This window comes from Stegodyphus dumicola, chromosome 7 (assembly GCF_044657685.1).
Source record: "Stegodyphus dumicola isolate Sdum_Otavi_A_Nest chromosome 7, ASM4465768v1".
NCBI lineage: Eukaryota > Metazoa > Arthropoda > Arachnida > Araneae > Eresidae > Stegodyphus > Stegodyphus dumicola.
The window spans coordinates 24,489,503-24,514,572 of record NC_140774.1 but is presented as its reverse complement, the minus strand read 5'-3'; the positions used below and the strand labels follow the sequence as shown (position 1 = coordinate 24,514,572).

General features: G+C 34.6%; 1 protein-coding gene across 1 annotated transcript in view; it reads right to left on the bottom strand.

Moving 5' to 3' along the window:
* LOC118199963 (uncharacterized) overlaps nucleotides 1–25,070 on the bottom strand; it is a 74,707-nt gene that overhangs the window by 7,960 nt on the left and 41,677 nt on the right. Inside the window, exons 6-8 of the mRNA XM_035371870.2 lie at nucleotides 21,949–22,070; nucleotides 13,844–14,100; nucleotides 6,973–7,136 (exon numbers count right to left, since the gene is read on the bottom strand). Of these exons, the coding sequence (XP_035227761.1) occupies nucleotides 6,973–7,136; nucleotides 13,844–14,100; nucleotides 21,949–22,070 (543 nt within the window). The remainder of the gene's footprint in view (nucleotides 1–6,972; nucleotides 7,137–13,843; nucleotides 14,101–21,948; nucleotides 22,071–25,070) is intronic.

Here is a 25,070-nt window from a genome sequence, read left to right as displayed (position 1 = left end):
GAAAACATACATGCATGCCATGCCCGTTCGCGGGATTCGAACCTCGGACCGAACTACCCGTGTTCAGCGACTTAACCGCTCGGCCGCTGGTGGGCTCTTATTTAAAAGGAAAATGAGCTGTATGATGACTTTTGGTAACGTGCTGCTTTTAACATATCTGCATATAACTGCATATATATAATGTAATAATAGTCTTTATCATATAAAACTTGTTCTTTAACCTATATCTTTAAGCATTATACTTAAAGCATCTAAAATTAAATTAATTTGGAATCAAAGCAAGGCAATTCCTCAACAATATTAATATTTGCAACCGTAGATAAGAGGTTTAATACTGTAGTTAAACATATCAAAATTAAAAAAACCAATTCATCAGTAGAACAAACTCGAAAAATAAAAATGCGAAAAGGAAAATCTATACAAATGTTTCGAGTTTGTTCTACAGATGAGTTTTTTTTTTAATTTTGATATGTTTAGCTACAGTGTTAAACCTCTTATCTACGATTGCAAATATTAATATTGTTGAGGAATTGCCTTACTTTGATTCCAACTTAATTTTAACTTAATTATGATGCTTTAAGATTAACTTACTTCAATCCCGCAGATATAGCGCAGGACTGGTTAAAAAAATTTTTTTTAAATTTTTGGCAATTAAAATTTATTAATTATTACTATTACTATTTTTTAGCATAATATATATATGTAGAGAGAGAACAATAACATTCTTTATACTTTTCATATTTATTCTTTCATAAGATTAAACTGAAATCTGTGATAGAACGCAAAATATTAAATAGAACGAAGTTCCGAAAATTTTATAAACCACAGCAAAATAAAATTATGGCTTTTTTATTTCTGGAGACTACATAAACGTTAGCGATATAACTGCTTCTTGAATATGAATTATTCAATCGTATGCTATTTAACGAGCATACGATTTTTCCGAATTTGCGTTGTTATCATGTCAGGAAATCTGATAACTTGTGTAGTGGTTTTAAAGAAAGCATACTAATTAGGCCGAGATAATTTGCTTTCATAACTAAAAGAGATTTCGACATTATTCAGAGCTTGAGTTTTCCTCCTTCTGAATATTTTGTTTCCCGAATTTTCTCAATTTTATTTCATGATTATGAATTAGATGTGGAGATGAAAATGACCATACTCAATGAAAGCGTTTTGGAATTTCCCAAAAAAAGTGTTAACAGAATCTAATTTCCAGACACTTATTGTTAAACCATAAAGGATTAAAATCCAATAGCCTACTATATTACAGTTTTAAACATCGTCATTGAATAAGTAATATGCAACAAGATGCAATCACAATCTGAAGCATATCTTAGTGAAATTTTGTAAATTTTCTATCAAAAAAAATGATGGTGTGCCATTAAGTTTTTAAAAACAGTTTTTAACAATTACGTTAGACCATTTTTTGATTAATTTTTACTTTTCTAAATAATTTTTAAATTAACTTGAGTTAAACAACTTTTAACAGAAATCAGGAACTAAGAAATGAGGATTTGTACTTCATAATTTCAGAATTTTATTGCACAGAAAATTGTATAATAATTAATAATTAAGAGTTAAGAATATAAAAGTTTATTGACACTATATTCTGAAAAAAATATCGGAGACCACATGACTTCCTTGTGAAATTATACGCATTTCTTGCTGCACTTCATTTAAACATATTTCCTCGAATTTCACTAGAGATATAATATTTCTCATTCAATCAATTCACTTATCACTTCGCAGAAAGGTAAAAAATTCATGAAAACTCAAAATATCTTCATTAAAAATTGTAAAATACAGAAAAGCCTAAAACACTAAGTACAATTAAAAACTGAACAGAAACAAATTTTACAGTTAAAATTAGAGTTTCTACGCAAAAACAAAGTATTCGGTCAGCGGACAGGAAGTCACAATTTTCGGTGCACAAAATTGAAAGTTCATGTTTGGTCCCATCCGGGAAAAGACACTGAAGTTGGTGCACCACCTGACTTAATTCACTCTGCTACTAAGCGTTTCAAATATAAACGTGGCCTCGTTAGGCCCAGCACCACTTAAACTTTTAACCTTCTGAGCGGCCAGGGTTTTCGCTAAGAAACCACAAATTTCGCAAAACTACTATGAGAACAAATTATTTGTTTGATTTTAATGTAAACCTCTCCTGGTACTTCATATCTGGATTTGTTTTCTTTTGATGATATATTGCCTTAATTTCTTTGACATATTTTATTATGCACGTATATATACGTTCTTAGAGATATGACAAAAATATTCTAGGTCGTATGTATACGGCCTTGCCGCTTAGAAGGTTTTAAACTGTTGATAATTCGACAAGTGTTCCGTGCAGATTAAATAAAGGGAAAAGCTTTAATCAGAACAAAACAACATCATAATTCAGTCATTTTTAAAGCATAAAATGCAAAATTTACCCACCTATAAGAATAAAAAACAAAGCTTACCGAAACGGATAAGAAGGAGGTGTATGTACGTACGTTTGGTGGGGCTGACTGTAACAAAAAAGGGAGGTACGCAACTAGATGTTATAGCAGTCCCATATACAAAATTTTAACGTTCTGTGACAAATCTTTTTTGAATTATGCGTAATATATACATGTGTTTAATTTCATATTCTCGTACATACGTACAGACATCACGAAAAAAACCCTTCTCATTCCACTTTACAAACCGTTTTGGAAAAAAAAAGAGTCCTTTATTCTATCCGTACGTGCGGTTAAATTGGATATCTTCGTTGAAATATGATGCTCGAAATTTTTCGAGGTAACAATACCTCCTTTACTTCGTACATGGAAGTAAAATACAAAGAAGAAGTGACTTTTATGAACATCAATTAGAATCATGCAAGAATAACGCAGTTTTATCCAAGTCAACCAAAAGGCGGTATTACAAGATACCATGGATTTTTTATCTCAAGTTCTTATAAGTCTGCTGGTGAGAATTTGGTTTTGAGGATACCGACAGAAATATTTAGCAGGGATGGGATATACAGTACTTAATTTCCACTAATCATTAAGAAATATCGAAAATTCGAAATGTCGAATCTTTGTTTTTTTTTATTCAAAAATTTAAAAGTTTTATCGAAGTCCAGCAGAAGCCTTTTTTAAAGAAATAAAAGCAATTATTGCAATTTCAGTTCTATCTGAATGATTTCGTGGTGGGCGTGAATGACATATCATAAATGAAAATTTATGAACTGTTAAAAAGAAGCAGGTTTTCTATTTTTACTACTTTTGTGAAGCGAATCCGAGTTAAATTACGAAATTCGAACTGTTATGTCTTCTCTTTTCTCTCTCTCTCTCTCTCTCTTTTTTTTTTTTTTTTTTTTTTTTTTTTTCCCAGGAGCCCACCAGCGGCCGAGCGGTAAAGTCCCTGAACACTGGTAGTTCGGTCCGAGGTTCGAATCCCGCGAACCGGGCTGGCTGCATAGGTGTTTTCGTGGTTTTCCCCATGTGTAACGTGTATACGAGCCATTTTCCCTTAGAAAGTCCTCCACGAAGGCATCCCTCCCCTTAGGCAGATAGCCTTACTGTGCTTTGCCATAATAAAATACACACATACACACAGATTTTTTTTTTCCAGATTACTTTTAATATGAGGTGAAAGCTTTCTTTAAATTTCTTTTTATTATTATTATTACTATTATTAAATGAAAGGTTCGAGATTCGTTTATAATTCAAATTCAAGACTGATCATACTCTTACAATTTGCAATATCAGGATTCTTAAAATTAAGTTTCTCGTAAATGAATTACTTTTAAAACCATTATATTGAAGATGTTCAAAACTACTGACAAATATTTATTTCAGCTTCAACCTAATTTCAGCACAATATGAATGCAAATTGAGATCACTAAGAAGTGAACAACGAAAAAAAAATTGTTAAATTTTCATCAAACAATAAGGTTTATATGATTTGTGATAACCCCTTTTTCTAAAAGTCACAATAATACAGAATAAAGTCAGATTTTCAATAACTTCCTTATCTAAAAGTTACAACAAATGAATTACTGTATACCACTTGTAAAATACCACATTGCATATTATCACAGAAGAAAGTTAAAAGCTTTAAAAAGCTTATCTGTCCTTAATCAGACCGATTATGTTATACGCAGTGCCAGCATGGGCGACAGCCAACAAGACTGAGCGTGCTAAACTAGACATAATACAAAATAAAATACTTAGAGCGATTGTGAACTCACCGTGATTTATAAGGAACTCTCAAATTCAGGAGGATCTGAATGTGAAGGCCATGCATGAACAAATTTTGATCACTTCACATAATTTCTTTGAAAGCCTTAGAACCTATTCCTACGCTTCTATTAGAAGCCTGTGCGATTATGACCCTACTGTTGAATATGTGGTCAAAAGGCCCCGCACCATACATCACAACCCGTCTTGGTAGTTGTATTTATGTAGTTTTCAGCTTTTTTCTATGTTTTACAATTACGACTTTTGTTATTTTTGAATGCAACATTTGCCACCACGACCAGGAATGCCAGTCCCAAGCTCTGAAAGTTTTTTACGCCTCCGGGTGACAGATGTACCTAAAGTACATCTCTTTTACACTCATGTCCATAAATTAAGGATAATGCAAAATCAGGCAAAGGAAGAGATGGAAGCAAAACAAATTTGACTTATTTATAAAGCTTATTTATTAAAAAAAAGGTAAAGAGCAAAAAAACATGTTACATGTTTGATATTATTAGAAAAATTAGCGATTTTTCTCCCTGGAGCAAATTACAAAGAAAAACAACCTATTTACAAAAAACCAATATTACATGGTTGGTATGATTGTTAATACATTGTATGTCTCCCAGACGATGCAATACAGTCCGTACAACGCCTAGGCATGCTGAGTATCAAATTATCGATCTGATCTTGGGGGATATTACACCAGTCAAAAAGCAATGCTCTCCGAAGTTCCGGTAGACATGTAGGAGGAGGTTGACGGGCTGCAACTCGTCGGCCAAGCAAGTCCCACACGTGCTCTACTGAATTCAAGTCCGGTGAGAATGCTGGCTAGTCCATACGGGTGATAACCTCCGATTGAAGGCATTCGCTAACGATGTTTGCACAGTGAGGACGGGCGTTGTCATCCATAAACACAAATTGTGCGCCCATGGCACCCCGAAACAAACATACATGTTGTTCCAGAATGACGTCCCGATAGATTTGGCTTGTCATGGTTCCAATTTGAACATTCAGGTCAGTTCTGGAACCCAGAATAATTCCACCCCAAACGAGCACTCCTGCACCACCGTAACGGTGCCGTTCAATGATGTTTTCTTTTTGGTAACGGCTACCTGGAGCTATCCATATGAAAGGCCGGCGAGAATCAGACTGCAAGCTGAACCTGGACTCGTCGGAATACATCACACAAGCCCACTGTTGCGGTGTCCACAATGCATGCTCTCTACTCCAGGCTAACCGCAGGAGGCATGCTCTCTACTCCAGGCTAACTCACAGGCGACAGTGAGTTGCAGTAAGTGGAACGCATCTGACAGGTCTACGAGCATATAGACCAATCTGCCCTAAGCGTCTGTACACGGTCTGCCTTGAAATTGTCGTACCAGTGGCTGAAGAGAGCTGACGATACAGGTCTGAGGCTGTGCTCCGTCTGTTTCTTTTGGCAGTAACTGCCAAATACCGGTCCTCATTCGCCGTTGTAACTCTGGGGACACCTGTGCTGTAACGTCTACTCACATTACCATCATCTTGGAATCGTTGCCAAAGTTTGGAGATGACCTTCTGGACGATTCCAAGTTCGTCTGATACTTCCAATTGGGTACGCCCACATTCCAGACGGCCGATAATTCTACCACGTAAAAAATCATCCAAATGCGTCCTTTGTGTCATAACTCTTCGGTTATTGCACTGAAATGTTTATAAAGCGCCTGCGAACAATTTTACTTCTTTGCCTGTATTCCTTATATATCACTCTCTTACAATGTCGTCATTGTGACGTACCATCGGTGTCATCTGGTTACTTCCTGAAATTTGCATATGATTCTTGAAGATGTGTGTAGTGATTTTACAGGTAATATATTTATTTTAGACTTCGATTTCCGAGTGACTCCGAATTATCCTTAATATATGGACATGAGTGTATTTTACTACCGTGATTGGCCTTTGGCAACTCTGAACTTTTGGTAATAACTCTATGTAGTTGAAACCAAGTGCGAGCGAAAGCAATTGGAATTGGAGCTTTAAAAAGCGGAAAAAAACATTGAATTATAAGTTTTTAATACAGGACTTAAAAGCAAACTCCAGTCTTAGGTCATCCACGCTTTTTATTAGATCATTCAAAAAGCTTCTTTGTTGTATCTTTTGAAAACTCCAAGGTCTCTGGACAAGAAAAGTAGTTTCAGTTTAAATTACTCTTTGCTCAAATTTTTCAAATTATTGAGAAGCACACGATATTAAGTTCCTAGTAAAACTTTTAATGCAACATTTATTTCAATAAAATAAATAAAGTTTTAGCATCCTTATTGAGGTAGATAACACAAATAAAATTGCTATAAAATTTTCTATTTCAGTAAATCTCAATTTAGTAACTGAATAATATATAACAAAATCTTTGCATTATTGTTAGTTTTAAACTTTAAGTCATTGTTCAATCTTTTGCAACTGTAGTCATTGTACAGTCTTTTGCAACTATAGTCATTGTATAGTCTTTCGCAATACCTTGAATTAAATACAGGCCGCTTGGGTGTTTTGCTTAAATATTTATCACTCTTTTTGTACACCTTAACGAAAGACACATAAAAGTGATGTATTCACACAACTTTTTTATTTAAAAGAAAAATTACTCAGAAATCTTTACGAAATAAGAAACATGGGATTTATTAGAAATATTAAGGAAAAGTAATCCTCTATTTCCTTCCCGAGAGGGTTTCATTTTTATGTATTTTACTTAAATTTATTAACTAAAAAAAATAAAATTGTTTACCAAACATGCGTCTTTTCCACCTTCTCTGAGGCCAGCACAAATGACGTGATCACTACCCCGGGCCAAAAATGCCGCCCCCCGTACTCGAGAATAAGCAGCAAAGCATTCTTCACTGGATACGATGGGAACGGTCACATGTTGCAGAATCCGTGTACCACTGGTTCCTGCAATCATATATTTTCGTTATCGTTAAAGCGGTATTTTATTTCATAAAATATTTAGTTGGTTTATGAAATAACTGATAGTCAGTTAGCGTGTGTAGTAAATTAATAATTCCATATTTTAACTAATAATTTCATAGAATAACTGATACATTATCTATTAATAGACAGTTAAAGTGCAAAATAATTAATTTAAAGTATACAGAGTAAAAATGCTACCTGTAGAAAGATACAACCAGAGGGATTACTAAAATAGAAAATGAAAATGCATGAAAAAATATTTCTAAAACAAACATTTTTTGATAACACTCTGCATTACATGAACGTTTTACATGAATGTTTTTTTTAATCCTACCAGTAACTAAATATTGAGCTGTGGCAAACGGCAGGAACGATTTTTTTATATTCGGGACCTCTCCGATTTTAATCAGTTTTTGTTCACAGGTGCTGAACTAGGATCGGGAATATAGCTATTTTATGCAGCCGTTTCGTTTTTCTATTTTTTAAAAAAAGACCGTTCAGTAGTTTTCATAATAATAACTAAAATAAGTCTAGCGTTATCTCTTCCTCTGTCAGCTTTATACACTCGGTAACAGAATGTAAGTCAAGCAGATGCCACAAATTCAATGCAATAAGATTTATCTCACATTATTTTTATCTTCTTTGCTTGAATTTCCAAGTGTTCTTCAGAGTTTTCTTTCTTCATACGACCAATTAATCCGTTTATTAAAAAAAACAATTCCCAGATCTTCCCTATAATTTTGTTTTATTTTAAAACGTAGTTTACTAAGTACAATATATCGACAGACGCATTGCATTTCGACAAACTATGTTTTTACTGCATTCTTGTGAATATCTAGACAGATTATTTTTATTTCTGAGCGGAAACAAGAAAAATCAGCAACGCCTTAGCCGGAATTCAGCCCTCTCGATTGTCAGCCAGACGTTCTTCCAATAACACCAGGAAGGCACGCAATGGAGGGAGAAAAATCCTTAAAAAATTATGCATACTTTAGTCGGCGTGGCATTTATTTAACATTATTTGTGGCATTACTCCGTGTGGCATTTGATTCATTTGCTTTCTGTGTGGCATTTAGTTATCCGCGTTTTCTTAACCAGCACACGTGATTATCAGATTGAGACGAAGTACTCATTGCAGTCAAAACACCTTGTAATTAGTCTTCGCCATGCAGTCAAACAAATAGTTTTTCTGGAAGAGGAGTTGCTGACAGTTCGTTAATACCATTACTATTATACAATACTTTATATTGGATTAGTGTGCTATTTCTGACAATTTTTTCTCACTCTCGTATCGCAATATATTATCAATACTAACAAGCGGGAGGAATCATGTCGATTATTTTGCACTTTAAACTGAGTGTAGATCGTTATTCTATGAATTAACTAGTTTAAATATCGAATTATTAATTTATTACGCACATTAAGTAATTTGGTCAGTTCTTTTATAAAATAACTAAATTAAATATCGAATTATTAATTTATTACGCATATTAAGTAATTTGGTCGGTTCTTTCATGAAATAACTAGTTTAAATATCGAATTATTAATTTATTACGCACATTAAGTAATTTGGTCGGTTCTTTCATGAAATAACTAGTTTAAATATCGATTTATTAATTTATTACGCACATTAATTTGGTCAGTTATTTCAGTAAATAAATAGGCGCATTATGAAATAACGAATTTCAGGCCTTTAACAATAGTATAGTAATGTAAAGTAATTACTAAATTTATAAAGCATTCGTATGTTAAGGAAAGTTTAGTGAGAAATAAATGAATTTTTAAATTAATTCTTCAGTTTCGTGCAGTACAGGATATGACGATAAGGTCCAGTGAACGACATCATAGGATGTGCATGCGTGATAGCGGGCGAACGATGAACCGCAGGAAAAGATGCCCAACTACGTGTTTGAACATACCTGAGTATGACGTGGGAATAGATATTAAGAATTCTGTTAGTAATACGTCAACATGCAACGGTGTTAGGGGCAATGACTGTAAAACGAAGCAACGAACAAATTTCTAGTTTTATTCCAAACTTGATAAATCGGCGGAAGGAAGTCGTGTGGAGGTGAAGCATCTCTCTGAAATATTTTTATTAGTAGTTTAAAGGTTTCGGTGTGAAAGCTATTTCACTGCCTACCGCCGCTCGCAGTGGTAGGTAGGGCTACGACTTCCTGTACTGACGAAAACATTGAAGATGAGGTTAGCCAGAAGGTGCAACGATGAATGCTAACACGTTATAAAGTATTTTCTCCCGCCTTTCCTCATGCCTTCGTGATGTAATTGGAAGCATAGACGACGCATATTCGGGAGAACCGGAATTCAATATCCGGCGAGGGCACTGCGCATTTGTCACGTCTCCTGCTTCAAAAAAAAAAACTAAATGACTCTACAGCGTACAAGAATGCTCCGTCAAATTTAGTACAAAGAATCTGTCGTGTGCATCCCGAATATGCTGAAGCTGGTCCTTGGTTATTTGTTTATGATAATGCCCGGCTATATTCGGTCTCCTCTGCGAAACAATCTATGGCTTGCAAATGAATTTTAGCTCTCGATCATCCATCATATGTATCTGATCTTGCTCCAGCAGAGTTCGTTTTGTTCCCGCACCTGAAGCAAGAAAAAGGAGAACAATGCTTGGATGTTTCAGACATTCAAAGCTGTATAATGAGATTCTCCGCATGACAACAATGGGACGTTTCTCATAGTTTTCAAGAACTGCACATCCATCGCAAACAACAAAGTCCATTGCAAATAACGGACGCTCTTCCGAACGAACGTTTTTTTAGAGGGATATGAGTAAGAATCATTTGTTTATGAACACTTTTCCCCAAACTTTATTATAATACAATATAGGAGGCAAAGCTAATTTCAAAGCTCGAGGAAAACGCACAAGCAATATATTTCTGATACGAAAATAGTTCCAGGAAATTTTTTATGAGAAAAGTTTCAGTTGCTACAGATCTTAAAGAGTATTATTATATTATAGACCAAAAACTAAAGAAAGAACGATCAGATTACTAATAACGGGCAACAAGAACGGGTACAACGTGAGAAAATTTGCAAGACTATAGTTTCGAAGGCTAAATAGATCCTTCTTCGTCAGCTGTGGGACCCATAACGGCGAAAAGGAAATATATGCTTCGTTGAGAGTAACACAGAGTAAATGCTGAAGGTCCTAGCTAAATGGCAGAAAAACGAAGCAACTGGCTCTCATTTGTTATCCGAAATGTGAACGAAAAGCAATTAGGAAACGAATTTTTGAAAACTTCACTGTAAAGAAATTTAAATTTTAGATCACTGACTAGAGTTCAAAGATTTTTTTTTTACTAATGTGAAACGCATCCAAGGAATTTAATTTGCTTCAGAGAAATTGACAATATAATTTTTTAATCAAAAGCGATTGGCAGTTGAAGATTTATGAGAGTTTTTTTTCCGATATAATTCTCACGCTCTTCAGTGCTAAATTTAAGGATTTTCTTCTCGGATGTATGCATATGCATATTATGCCACACTGGCAAGGAATACTAGAGTTTTACTCTGGGAGTTTATATCAGAAATGGAGCTTTTGAGTATAGAATTATAAATTTTACGATATGAATGTTAAATTTGTGCAAAATATGAATATATTTATAACTAATCTCTGGAAAGAATGGGAAAAATACTGAGTTTTCACAATCAATCAAAAAAAATTTAGTATGTTACATTTATTTAAGTTATTGTTACATTTACATAAGTTATTGTTTTGTAAAGATACGAACACTTTTTAACTGCGGGTTGGATTCAAATCCCGGAGAAGGCATAAATATTTGTAAATGTATGGTAACTTTGCGGCAGGGATACGTAAAATATCGTTAAGACGAAAGTCCCGTCGAGAGGTTGTTGGTAGCAAAAGAGGGGTAGCAATGCTTGCTTCCATTCCCCCATCAAAATTAGGGAGGAACTAGGAAAAGATGTAATTTCACCTATGAGGTGTATAAGGCCTTGCGAATGACTTAACAGCTGTATACTTCTTAGTTATGAATAATTAGTGGACTAGCTGCAAGTTGATACATCAAGATCAGGAATTAGAAATGGCCGCTCACTGTTGTGAGGCTCTAAAATGATCTGTGATGGATAAAAACTCAAAAATGTTATACACATCGACTAAAAATTTATTCTAAATAATGCTTGGATGTTTCAGAAACAGCAGATATAAATATCAAATAAATATTTATTCAAAATAATTTTCTCGAAATATAATGCCTGAGATGTGTAAAATAATGTTATTTGATAATGATAATTACTCACGAACAATCACAGACAAAGATTTATAACATTATTCATATATCTAATAGTATGAATAACACGTTGGTCACCTGTTGTTAAAAATTTTAATTTTAATCTTCGCTGTATAAAATCTGTATGCAATTTATACAATAATTCGTTTTTCTCCTTTTCTTCTTTTTATTTCAAATTTTTGGATTTGCTCAACAGATGGCGAAATGCATTTTGTGTTCATTACATTTAAGGCGATAAAATACTTTCACGTGACTCGAAAACATTTGTTCCTGAAGGTGAGAGAACACGCAATCACTTGTTCCGAAATGCATTGCGCTTTTGCGGTTGAAATTAACTTCAATCTAAGAACGAATTTTGCTCATTTTTAAGACTCATCTGCATATCTTACATTATTTAAGTTATTGAGCGTTATAGAATGAACTTCATGAATGAAAGTAGACTGTGGAATGTAAGAAACAGAGAAACATTTCGTAGTTGTCAGTGCTTTTCATACGTAACCTTAACTGCTTATTATTTTGTAAACAAGTCCAACTGAAGATATTTTACTTTTAAAGTTTTGTCTAGCTTTCGACAGGAGTTTCCAATTAAATGAATTTACAGATTAGCTGAGTGACTGAATATGATAAATACACATACACTGGTGTGCAAAAATTAAGAACGAAGTCGAAAAATTAGCATACCAGCTGAACGAAGAGGCAGAGCGGACAGAAAGACCAATCAGGAGATTAAGTAAGGTGATGTACGGTAGCACATGCGCAGATATGCAGGTAGACGTAATGGCGGAGTGTCTGAGTAGTATAAAGCATGTTGTCGGTGTAAGATCAGTATTTCTGGCAAAGAGATTGCACGCCGTGTAGCAGTTAAAATAACACCGTGTTGCTGCCTCAGCGAGAAATGGCGAATAATCAATCTGTTAGACGGCATCTGGATGCTTTTACCCGAGGTCGAATCATTGGGAAGTTGGAGGAAGGCCGCAGTGTGACAAGTGTGGCTGCAGAGTTCGGAATTGCTCACAGCATCGTTTCACGACTTTGGAGACAATTTCAAACTACAGGAACAGCTATCCGGGGGTTTAGTAGTGGTCGTCCACGAGGAACCACACCCGCAGAGGACCGGTATATTGCCTTACAGTCCAGAAGAAACAGGCGGCAGATAGCGGGAGAAATCGCTAGACACACGACAGAGGCGACTGGACGACCGATATCGCGTTTTACCGTGGCCAGAAGACTGCACGGTTGTGGTCTGCTTGCACGACGCCCTGTACGGTGTGTACCTCTAACGCCTGCCCATCGGAGAAGGCGTTCTCTGTGGTGCGGGAACACCGGAACTGGAGAGACAATGAATGGGAACGAGTACTCTTTACAGATGAGAGCAGATTCAGTCTGAGTAGCGATTCTCATCGCATACTTATCTGGAGAGCGCGGGAAGCCGCAAATATCCCTCGAACATCATTGAAACGGACAGGTATGGAGGTGGCGGTGTTCTCGTTTGGGGAGGCATCATGCTTGGTAGTCGTACAGACCTTCACATCTTCGACGCAGGTTCAGTCAACGGGACCCGTTATTGTAACGAGATTCTTCTTCCATATGTGCGTCTTTTTAGAGGCGCTATGGGTCTGCAGTTCCTTTTCATGGACGACAATGCACCATGTCATCGCACAGTAGCTGCCGAACAGCTCTTAGAGAGTGAGGATATTGAACGTATGGATTGGCCGGCACGATTTCCGGATCTCAATCCCATCGAGCATGTATGGGATTTTCTAGGCAGACGCTTGGCAGCTCGTACCTTACCACCAGTAACGATTCCGGAGCTTCGATTGGCGCTGCAAGACGAATGGGCAGCAATGCCTCAATAACTCATTGACACCCTCATTCTCAGCATGGGCAGACGTTGTGAAACCTGCCTAGCAGTCAGGGGAGATCATATCCCCTATTAAAGACCGGATGCTTCTTGCTGGACACCCATCACAGGGATGTTTCGGCCTTCAGTCGCATTGTGCTCCATGTTACTTCTTCAATAAAGCTTCTTTTTATCCCTCTGATTTCTCTTTTAGTAAGTGTTGCTTACATTACTCATGTCCTTACGTATTGGGGATCTTACGGTATTAAATGTGGGGATTTGGAAAGCTTTTGTACAAAGTTATATTGAAAAAACCGTCTCGTCCTTAATTTTTGCACACCAGTGTATATTGCTAAGAATATTCGAACAGTGTCAAAACAAGTGGTATTCAACAGTCCTGGTGCCTAAACGCAATTAGTAATTAGTGAGATTAGTAATGCTGAAAGATTTACTTTGTTTGGATATTTGTGAAGTATGAGTTAACTGAAAGAAAATGGAGTAGAAATAATGATAAAAATTTTAAATTGATTGTAGAAATCAAAATGATACCAAAGAACACCACTTACTGAAAGCTGTGTCACCCCATCCGGCGACCGTTGCCATCCTTCCAACAAAATTTTCCCTGATCATTTCCGGAAATGGCAAACATATGGGAGCAATCTTGTCAGTTACATATACTTCGCTGGCCAGTCTTACCAAAGCTATGTCATTGAAAAAATCGGAACCGCTGTGATTGTTATGGATGACCAAACTGGCGACAGTGTACTCTTCACCACTGTTCAGGTAATGGGAGCCCAAACGCACCACGAAGGAAGACGCAGGCCTAATGAAATGAAACCAATTATATATCAATAACTTTATATAATATAGTTAATATACTTTATATAATATATAATTAATAAATAATACAAGGGTATCATAAGTACACCTAAAGTGAGCCAAAAAAAAAATAAATAAAATTTGGCTTGCTGATATTGTTAGGAATATCCCGTTTTTTCTAGTTATATTTTTTTTTCTGAGGTGCACAATAGAATGTGCTACAGGTCCACTGAAGTAAATCTACAGGCACACTGTAGAAATTCTTGTTAATGTTGTGCTTTCCTCCCAATAGCAGTGACAAGTAAGTGAAGAAAAAAGCCGCCAAATATAGCAAGATGGTGTTAACCCCGAGTCAAAGAGTTTTTTTCGTAAAGCAAAGCATAATCCCTTTAAAATTGTCAAAAGGAATTTGACGCTAAATTTTATGCTGCACTACTAACCAAGGCCACTATAAGCAAACATACTACAACATGGCACCGGATTATGCTAAAAAGGACTGGTCTGTGGCTGCAAAACAGAATTCCAATTCCATTATCTGTAGTAATGAGATTGGTCTCATATATGCCAAATGCAGTATATTAATACTATGTCCATATTACGTATACGCTAATAAAAGTAGTGCTCTACTGAAATTCAATCTGGGTAATCTTTTATTTTACAGATCCAGCTAGGATCAGCCCACATGCTGTAATAACTTTTTGATATTAAGTGATAACCATTTGTTAGATCCCATTTTTCATGATTCCAAGTACATAATTCGGAAAACGTACACCGCAAAATTTTGCTTAAATGCAGTTTAAGGAAAGTTCGCGGAGATCTCATGCAATGCCGAAGATCATGGCTACCAGCAGCTGGCATATAATGCCCGTACTTCCATTTCAGTTCTTCAAATGTAATTAACGAAACATCTCAAATTCCAGGAAAAACTGGAACTCCACCTGGCAAGCGTTCCTGTAAGTCGAGCAAATGCATTGCAGAAACAAAATGGTATATAGGATGATTTTAATGAATGGAGCTTGTGTAATTTCACAGATCCAGCTAAGAATTGTTAATAATTTGAATGAATCACAGATTCATTCGCATCTATTGAATCGTATTTATCGTAACGTATTTAATTCGTATTTATCGTAACGTATTTATTGCTTTTAAATGGCTTACTTTGTTATTTAGTAATATAATAAGTTTGAAAGAAAAATTAAACATTTTATACTTTACTGAACGACAAAACAATGCCACGGGGAAAATAAAAATATTTTAATCCGGGGACTGGCAACTTATTTTTCCTAAATCGCTATTTGTTAATTAAATACGCAAATTACGCACATTGTTTATTTGTCTTTGTAATTCATGCAAATCTACAGTTTTCTTCCCATTTTAATAAAATTTTGTACGCTTGACATTCAAAACAAAAGGAAAGTCACTGTCGTCACAAGATTTTGAAAAACCATCCCAGTAGTAGACCCATGTTCATGCTGGTATTTATATTAGAACGCTGAGCTCACGACACCCATCTTAGGTTCACGTTTCCTCCGTTTCGTTTCTGCTGCCAGTGGCAATCATACATACTACGCTAGGACTTTGTAATTGTTTTTTTTTATGAAAAATACACATTAATTTTTCTACACAGTTTCAATTTTCAAATCATGTCATTCAGTTTCACGTCGCAGTTATTACTTCCCCGCTGACTGTGTAAGGATCCTAAGTTTTACTAACGTTTATTTTATTTTAAATCTTTACTATCACTTCTTATTTTCTACTTCCGGCCAGAATTAAAAGCTTTAACTTATTTATGCAAATTTGTCTTGCTAACGCCAAGTACTTAAGTTGTGGCTTTTTGCCAAGCAAGAGAGAGGAAGGAGCTATTAGAAGCAGGGCGCTTGCCATAGTAGTTTTACTCGGTTGCTGGTTGCCTTCAAGGCCAGAGGTTTAATCCTCTTGATAATTTTAAACGTATCGTAGTGTTAGCAGTTCTCTGTACTACATACGGCTTTTTGTTAATATACGGCCAATCTTGGAGTTAGGCACTTGTTTGATTAATCCAAAGTTAGTTTAGTCAGTTAGTCATCAGTTAGTTAGTTAGTCATCAGTTAGTCAGTTAGTTCATCCAAAGTTAGTTAGTAAGTTTAGTTAATATTTTTATATTCTTACGTTCAGACCACAAGTGGTTGGTCTCTGTATTTCCGAAGTCCGGAAATCATTGTAAAGAGAGAAAAATAAAGGGTTTCGCATACCCTTCCTGTGTGTATTGTCTACTTCCCAAATTTATTGAACATAGTTTTAGTAAGCTCCCTGTTCCGAATCAGGACAGTCAATGTTCCCTAAGCAAGTAAGGAAGAACGCAGAACCTGATAACTGTTCTTACTAAAAGCGTTAGATGGCGCCATGTTCGTTTAAGCTTTAGAATAGTGTCGAGTCTTCAAAGCAGAATTTAAATGCCCTGTATCAGTTTTTCACGAATATTTCGAAATCGGTGAAAAATTAAACCAGATTGGATGATGCATTTCGAAAAGCTCATTTCGGAGAAAAGACATAACCGATAATCAGCTCATACGAAAACCATTACATGACGCCGAATAGTTCTACACTATTCTACAGTTTTACTCGAGCTTGATAAAATTTTGTACAATACACATTAAACCAAAATGGGAGGGAAATCACGATCTTACTTCTTGAAAAAAACTACTCCCATCCCCTGAAACAAAGCCTTTTCACATTTCACACGAGTAACGTCGGGTGCTTCAACTAGTATAGAAAGCTAAATAAACATGGGAGATTGGTTTTTATTTCAGGATTTTTATGGTCCATATGTGTATTTGTAAAATCAAAATTAGTCTATATTCTTTACTGTAAATAACATCTTAGGAATAAATTCAGGAACCACAAATATAAATGTAAATTCGTAGAATTTTTTGTTTTTGAATATAAATATATTTTAAGAACCGCATTCTTACGGAGATATTTTAAAAAGAGAACGCTCTTTGAACGGCATTAGATCAAAAGAAATGACGTAAACTAAATTTCTTTTCCTTCAAACCTATTAAATGAAGACCGTGTAAAAGAAAAAAAATCTGATTTGAACACCACATGACTTCCTTGTATACATTTATGTTATATACATTTTTTGCTGCATTTCATTTAAACTTATTTCCTCGAATTTCATTAGAAATTTATTTCTTATTCAATTAATTTGGTTCTAACTTCACGGGAAAGCAAAAGTACATAAAAACTCAAAACATCTTTATTAAAAACTGTAAAATAGAGAAAAACATAAAACATCAAATACAGTTAAAACAGTTAAAAAAACAGTTTTTAAAATTAAAATTACAGTTTCTGTGCAAAAACAAACAACTCGGCCAGCGGGCAAGAAGGCTGATTTTTCAGTGCACAAAACTGAAACTTTACTTTTGATACCCCTCGCCAAAATGACATCATCGAAGGAGCAGAAACTGATTTAATTCGCTATTCTATCGAGTTTCAAACGTGAACAAATGGCGGTTCGTTAGGCTTAACTCGCCACCTTAAACTTTTAAAATTTGATAATTCTATAACTATTGCATGCAGATTAAGAAAAGACATAAAAACCTTAACCGGAACATAAAACCAATTACTTTAAAAAAAATGCGCAGTTTACCAACATATAAGAATAAAAAACTAAGTTCACCCAGCCAGGTAACAGTGTGGATATATATATATATATACAATTGGTGCAGCCGATTGAAACGAAAAAGGGAGGTGTACAACTACATGCTTATAGCAATCCCATGTACAAAATTTCAATGTTCTAGGGTTCTTCGTTCTTGAGTTACGCGAAATAGACACGTACGTCGTAAGTATAGAGATGTTAAGAAGAAATCTCTTCTGAATCCATTCTAAATGCATTTTATAATCCTTTTTAGAAGAGTCTTTTATTCTGCCCCTACGAACAGATGTCAAGGAAAAACATCGTTCAAATAGTTTTGAGAGCGATTAAAATGGATATTTTCGTTGATATATGATACTCGAAATTTTTCACGATTACAATACTTCCTATATTTCGTACAAAGTAGTAAAAATAGTTTAAAAGCAATATTGGTTGCGTTTTATATTTACCCAGAATATAATTCAGAGCTGCTAGAATAAAATATTAAAGAAATAGTCAAGTAATATCCAATAAATCAAACCATTACAAGTATTAATTATGACGATTTACGAACTTACGCAAATGTTTCAGAGTGGTATTTTATGAAATATATAAGGTATAATCAGGTGATAACTCTTACTTTAATTCAAACATTTATTTACCGATAATGACGACTGCATGCCTCAAATTCTCATTTTAATTCAAATCACGTTTCTGTTAGTAGGTTCTAGTAACAGTAGCCGGTATAACAGGTTTATTTTTGTCAGATGCTTCGAGAAATAATTAACTGTGATCCGCGAGCTAACAAGACAGTCGATGGCATTACGAGTCTTCAGAAGAAATCTTGAGAATATGTTTTGAAATATTTGAAATGAAATTTCTTTTTAGCGTTGAGTACTTGCGCAATTTTATGGCAAATGAAATTATAGAAAAAATCAAAACGTTGTCTTAGGAAATAAATAAAAAAGAAAAGATGTGTAAGACACATGACGAAATAGGCATACCTGATGCTTTGAGATTATTTCATTAGTCACAGCTTTATTTGGCTGATAAAAATTTTTATATCATTATCTGCAATACATAATTATTTTTCAATTGCTGCGTCATTGGTAAGAGTAAAGAATTTCGTTCAAGGAAGTTTATAGAATCTGTTGCCATTATTAATTACGATCGGTTGCTTCTCTGTGTATATACTAAAAAAAAATCTTCAGACGATTTTCTCTAGTATGAAGCAATATACAGAAAAAGTTAATATTTCTGACCTTTTACATATTTTCATTAAGAAGAAAATTGCGTTGCGCAAATGTGCAAACAGAAAAGAAAAGTACTTGTTATTCTTAACAGTTTTTTTAATTTAGGTGTGAATCCTATCAGACGAGATCCTAAAACAAAATATTTATATTCGAGAAGCTATTTTTTAATAACATAAGGAAACAAAATTTTGCTAATGTTATTGTAGCAGTATTTTATTTTCAAATTTAACTAATTTTTAACTAACTTTTTGCTCAATAATATTTCGTTTCTCTAACCGTTTGCAAAGAATACAAGTAAATTTTGAAATATTATCTATTATCTGAAACTGGAACGAAATAAAAGAATGTCAATGCATTTTTTCATTTCTGTGACTGTGTTTATTGATGCATTAGTACAATAAAAATTATTATAGAGTACGAATTTATTTGGCGTAGTCAAATAATTTAATGCGATGTTTACATATTCTACTTTACAGAATAATAGAATTCATTTTTCTTGGATACGCCATGCTATTATCTCTTTCTGAAGGTCTAACATTATTTTTCGAGAATGTTATCATTCACGTCATATAAAATGTAAAATATAGTATTTGGTTTGGTTTATTCGATTACGGCAAAGCACTTGAGGGCTATCTACCTAAGGGGAGGGATCCTTCGTGGAGGACTTTCTAAGAGAAACTGGTTCATATACACGTTACACACGTTGAAAGTCCCGGAAACACCCATGCAGCCAGCCCGTTCGCGGGACTCGAACCTCGGACCGAACTATCAGTGTTCAGTGACTTTTACCGATCGGCCGCTGGTGGGCTGCAAAATATAGTGTATCTCTTGAGGGAAATATCACAGAAACAAGTTAGCAGGTAAGATTTAGAGTAAGATCAGAACTGTACAATTCCTAAGAATATCTTAAATATTTGAATTTCCGTTGATAATTTAACATGGCCTTCAACTTTTCTTAGGTGAGTGGAGAAAGGGAGAAGCCAGTCTACTGTCTGAAACTAATCTTTGTTTTTCCTTTTCATAAATTTTACAAGCTCATAGCAAAGAAGGATAACAAAAGCGAATTAAATAAACTGACTTAAACTATATTCTTCTGCAAGTGTAATCCATGAATGATTTTCAATCTCGATTTCTCATGGAATATTTACTGTGAAATTTATTCTAGAGTTTTATTAAATAACTACTGAGATAATTTTGATGGCAACAAAAATAACTGATAAAAACATAATGGTAAAGTATTTCGTGATGTAGCTAAAATGGGAAAAAAAGACTAGTATCATTCAACTTGTTGCCATCTGTTTTCACCGAATCATTCATCCTATAAACAACTAATATTTTTGCAATCCAAATGAAGGTTGTATTTTGATTAACTGTTTAAAAATGCTCATTTATTTCAAGCGTTCTTTTCGAATAATTTGATTACGGTAGAAGACATGGCAATTGTTTTAATTTCTTTTACTTTGTCCACATGGATAAGTCCGTCATAAATCATAATGCCATGGACTTATGAGCATCAAGAGTAACAGGAATGTATTCCCAAATTTGAGAGGAAGCACCTTGTAAAAGGGATTGGAGAGCTTTAAACCTGAATTTCCTTTCCATCAACGGTACAAAAAAGTTCTTTGCTGGCAAGTTTTCAGTGTTCATATTCTGCATACATCGATCATCTTTTACGTTTCGCTGGACTGGAATTTCAAATCCAAGCCCAGCAGCGTAAAAGTGGCTTTTGCTGATGGCGATACCACTACAGAAGGGCAACATAAATAATTTACGCAGCAGGAATCGAGTGAGTTTGATACGCTGATAATGAGAGTGTGAAGTTGAGGTAAGACTCGGTTTCAGGCTCCGAAAGTAAATAGAAAAATTTGGCCACCATGGTCACTAAAAGTTAAGCATGCTCTGCAGGCTGAATCAAACTGCAGCTATTTTCAATTTAAGGTAGGAGAAAGTGTAATACATTCCTGAAAATTATGAATTTCGTCTCTTCATAGAAAAATTGAGAATGTGGCAGAATATTTGTACCGTATTTGCCGGCGTATAATACGCACCGGCCTATAAGATGCACCCCCCTTTTTAATACACATTTCTGAAGGATAAAACATTATTACTGATCATTATCATGAATTTTTCATTATTTTTAATATAAAGTAATACAAATACAATGTAATACTTTCTGAAAATACCCATTCCATGAGTTGCTTTTTTCAGATTCTCTTCCTGATTTCACTAAGTTCTTATCCTTTTTTCAGTCGAGGGTGGCCCGAAATGCCTCTTTGTAGCCCTGTTTCCATGCTCTTTAGCATAAGCAATCACACGTTGCTTGCATGCTATGTTATAGCAATGCCGACGTTGTTTTTGATCCATAACTTGCCAACAATTTTAAGAAAACTGAACAGTAGAAATTTCACACACTTAAAAGTCGTTCACAAAAATTGGAATGTTTAAACGAACTCAGCTGTGGTAGTCGATGATAGCGCATGCGCATTCACTGAACTCTACGTAACTGTAATATTCCCACACTCCGCAAGGAAACAAGAAAAAAATTGCATAACTCCGAATAGGGGAAATTTCCAGAAATGAATGTAATCAAAAACTGAGTATCAACGTATAAGAAGAACCCCGTTTTTGAGACCTACTTTCAAAGAAAAAGAGTGCGTCTTATACGCCGGTAAATAAGGTAATTTTCAAACCACAATATCGCTATTATATTATTATCCACACTATCATCCTAAGCTATATATTGCCGAACATAATAAAACTATTCCTGAGCTACGAATTAAATTTAAAAAACATTTTCTATATTGTAAAATTATACAATGTTAATTGATGTTTGCAGAACGCAAATGAAATAAAACAGGACTAATATCGTAAGTTTTGTATGTTGTATTTCATATTGATATCTCAAAGAGAAACAATATTTTGTTTTCTTAGACAATGGCAGATTTAATATCAAAACAAATAGCTTATGTTTAATACTCACAGTATAACGTAATTGTTCACGAAACAGTGAGCAGCAGTCAGCACATATTTTGTATTAATTAGAGATCCTCCGCAGAGGAAAGTTTTGGGCCTCGAGCCTTGATGCCGCCGAAATATAGCGGTCTGTAAATAAAAACACATTAATTAGTTATTAAAATGATTTAAAAACTATTGACAATTGCTTAAGGTCAAACCGGCACTAAAATCTTTTAACTTTTACTTAAGTCATGCCGTAGTTAATGGCTAAATGCACATTAAATTCAATTAGCATAATTAACATTTACAAAATTTAATTTTAATACTTGCCGATCACAAAAGGGAAATTTTGTTAAACTAAAGATGAACGAAGAAAGCATATATTTAAGGGCAAAATTCAATCAAAATTTAATAAAACAAAATGTTGTAATAGAGAAAAAGAAAATATAATTCCTCTGTTTTCAATAATTTCCTTTCTCATTCAACTAATATGAATATGTTTCTTAAATATTTCAAACAACCGTCGCAATTAGCTGTATATTGTTCGCCTATGGTTTGAGAAATTCCAAAGGAAATTATTAATTTAATTATCATATACCTGCCAAGAAAGAAATTCATGTCCTAAGTGCTTGTCGTATGTTTTTAAAAAAAATAATGATGTATGCTTTATTTTGATTGAATCTTTTTGTTTTATATTAAAGCTGTCCCCCTCTTTTATTTTTTCCATCAATTCTACTAGAAAGGCAAATTTAAGGTATTTCAAAATAGCGAGCGAAAAGGTAAGTTACTACAAATAAGGGCTACAAGGAATGTTCAACTCGTGCTTTCGTGATGTTATTGGAGCACCTCCGGCTCAAGGTTATTGGGTTATTAAAGTATCCCAAAGCTCACAAGGGCTATCTGTCTAACAGGAGGGATGCCTTCGTGGAAATAATCCTGAGGCAAAGTGGTTTATATTCACGTTACATATGGAGAAACCTGAAAAAAAAGAAAAAAAAAAAAAAACACCTATGCACCTATGCGAACAGCCTGTTTGTCTGAGTTAGGAACTAGATCGACTTACCAGTATTCAACAATTTAACCTCCAGACGACTTGTGGTCTTTCTGCATTCCATAACTTAGTGCAGAGAAAACTAGCAAATTATCCAGTAAATCTGTATGGGGGCGCCCACGCGTGTGCACATCCACGCAGGACACTACATTCGCGTCCTAATATGTCCTCACTGCGTTATCCCAAAGCGGCATCTTCAAATTTCAACCTGTTTGTTTCTTACGACATTTCGTACCTTTTCATTTGAACAGCCCTTATATTTATTCAATCAATTCCGTTCTCGCTCCGCGGCAAGGCACAAAATACATAAAAATTCAAAACGTCTTCCTTAAAAATTGTAAATTACAGGGAAACCTAAAACACCAAACACGGTTGAAAATAGTTAAAAGAACAATTTTTGCAATTAAAATATCCAAATAACAACAAATGATTCGCCAAACGGGCAAAAAGACAAAAGTTTTGGTGTACAAAAATTTAAACTTAACTCTTAACACCGCTGCGTAACAAGATACTGAAGTTGGAGCACCAACTGACTTAATTTCACTATGCTACTAAGAATTTCAAATGTAAACAAATGGCGGCCTTCATTAGGCCGAGCGCCACTTACAATAAATCGTTGATAATTCTACAACTGTTGCATGTAGATTAACTAAAGGCATGAAAACCTTAACGGAACTTAAATATATAATTCAATCACTTTTAAAGGAAAACAATGTACAATCTACCAAAAATTTTATTCTTATAAGAACAAAATCTAAGCTCACAGAACCAGGTAACAAAGTGGGAATATATATATATATATATATATATGATTGGTGCAGCCTACTGTAACGAAAAAGGGAGGTGCACAACTACACGTTATGGCAGTTCCATATACACACTTTCAAAGTTCCACGACTACTCTATTTTGAGTCTTGCGAGATACATACCTACGTACGTACGTACAGAATTCACGAAAAAGTGTCTTCTGAATCCATTTGAAATCCAGTTTACAATAAGTTTTGGAAAAGACAGTCCTTTATTCTGTCTGTGCGTATACATGACACGCAAAAACATCGTTCAAATGGATTGGAGTGCGGTAAAAATGGGTATTTTCGTTGAAATATGATACCCCAAAATTTTTGCTATTACAATACTTCCTTTACTTCGTATAAGAAGTACAAATGAAGCTACTTGTACTGTGGCTTAATTGTAATTATTTAAAAAACAAGTATCTAATTCAAAGCCAAACACCTAGTCGGTCTACATTACAGCAAAATCTTTCAATTACTTATCAGCATCCCAACTTCTATTTAATATTTGCTTGTTTACGGTTTTAGCAGAGCTATGGGAGACTGAAGCTACTCACGAAAGCTACGCTGTAGTGGGCAACAGATAAACTTGTACGTTTAATCTATGCCGCATGTGTTTAAATTTGCGCAACTTTCTAATTAAGAGAGAAAACGACTACGATATGATCCAAGAAGGATAGAATGGAATTAAATCTTAAGAATAATTATCATAATAATGGTTGAAAAAGTGAAAAATCTTTACAGAACTGGAACCCTTCCCGCAAATACTGAGTTAATTGTTTCATAAGGTGTTTCATGATTATTTGCAAGCTGGGAATAGTTTTAATTAGGCATTACGCTTGTGAAAGAAGACAGAGTTGTGTGCATTGAAACAAAGTTATGCATATCTATGTAAGATTATTAGTTTAAATTAACCAGTTATTTTATAATTTCAGATTTCACTATAACTTCTACATTCTATTTCCTCAGCAGAATCTAAATGAGGTTAGATAATATTTTCGTTGAACATTTTGGATTGAAAGGCAGAGCATGTTTCTGCCTTTAGGTACGTTACGTTAGTTCCTGCCAGCTGTGATGAGTTTATAATTAATTATTCGGCTTTGCGTTATCACTGCTGACATTTGAAATTGTTAAGCCGGTCGGTCAAGTCATTAAACCAGCTTAGATTAAACTTAAGTTCTGTAGTCCCTGACTACTGGTCTACGTTTTAAATTGAATTTTGACGATTACTTTAGTTGCATCACTACGAGCTGCGGTTGATTTTGTTAACAGAAGAACTTGTATTTATGTTCGAAGCACTGCTTA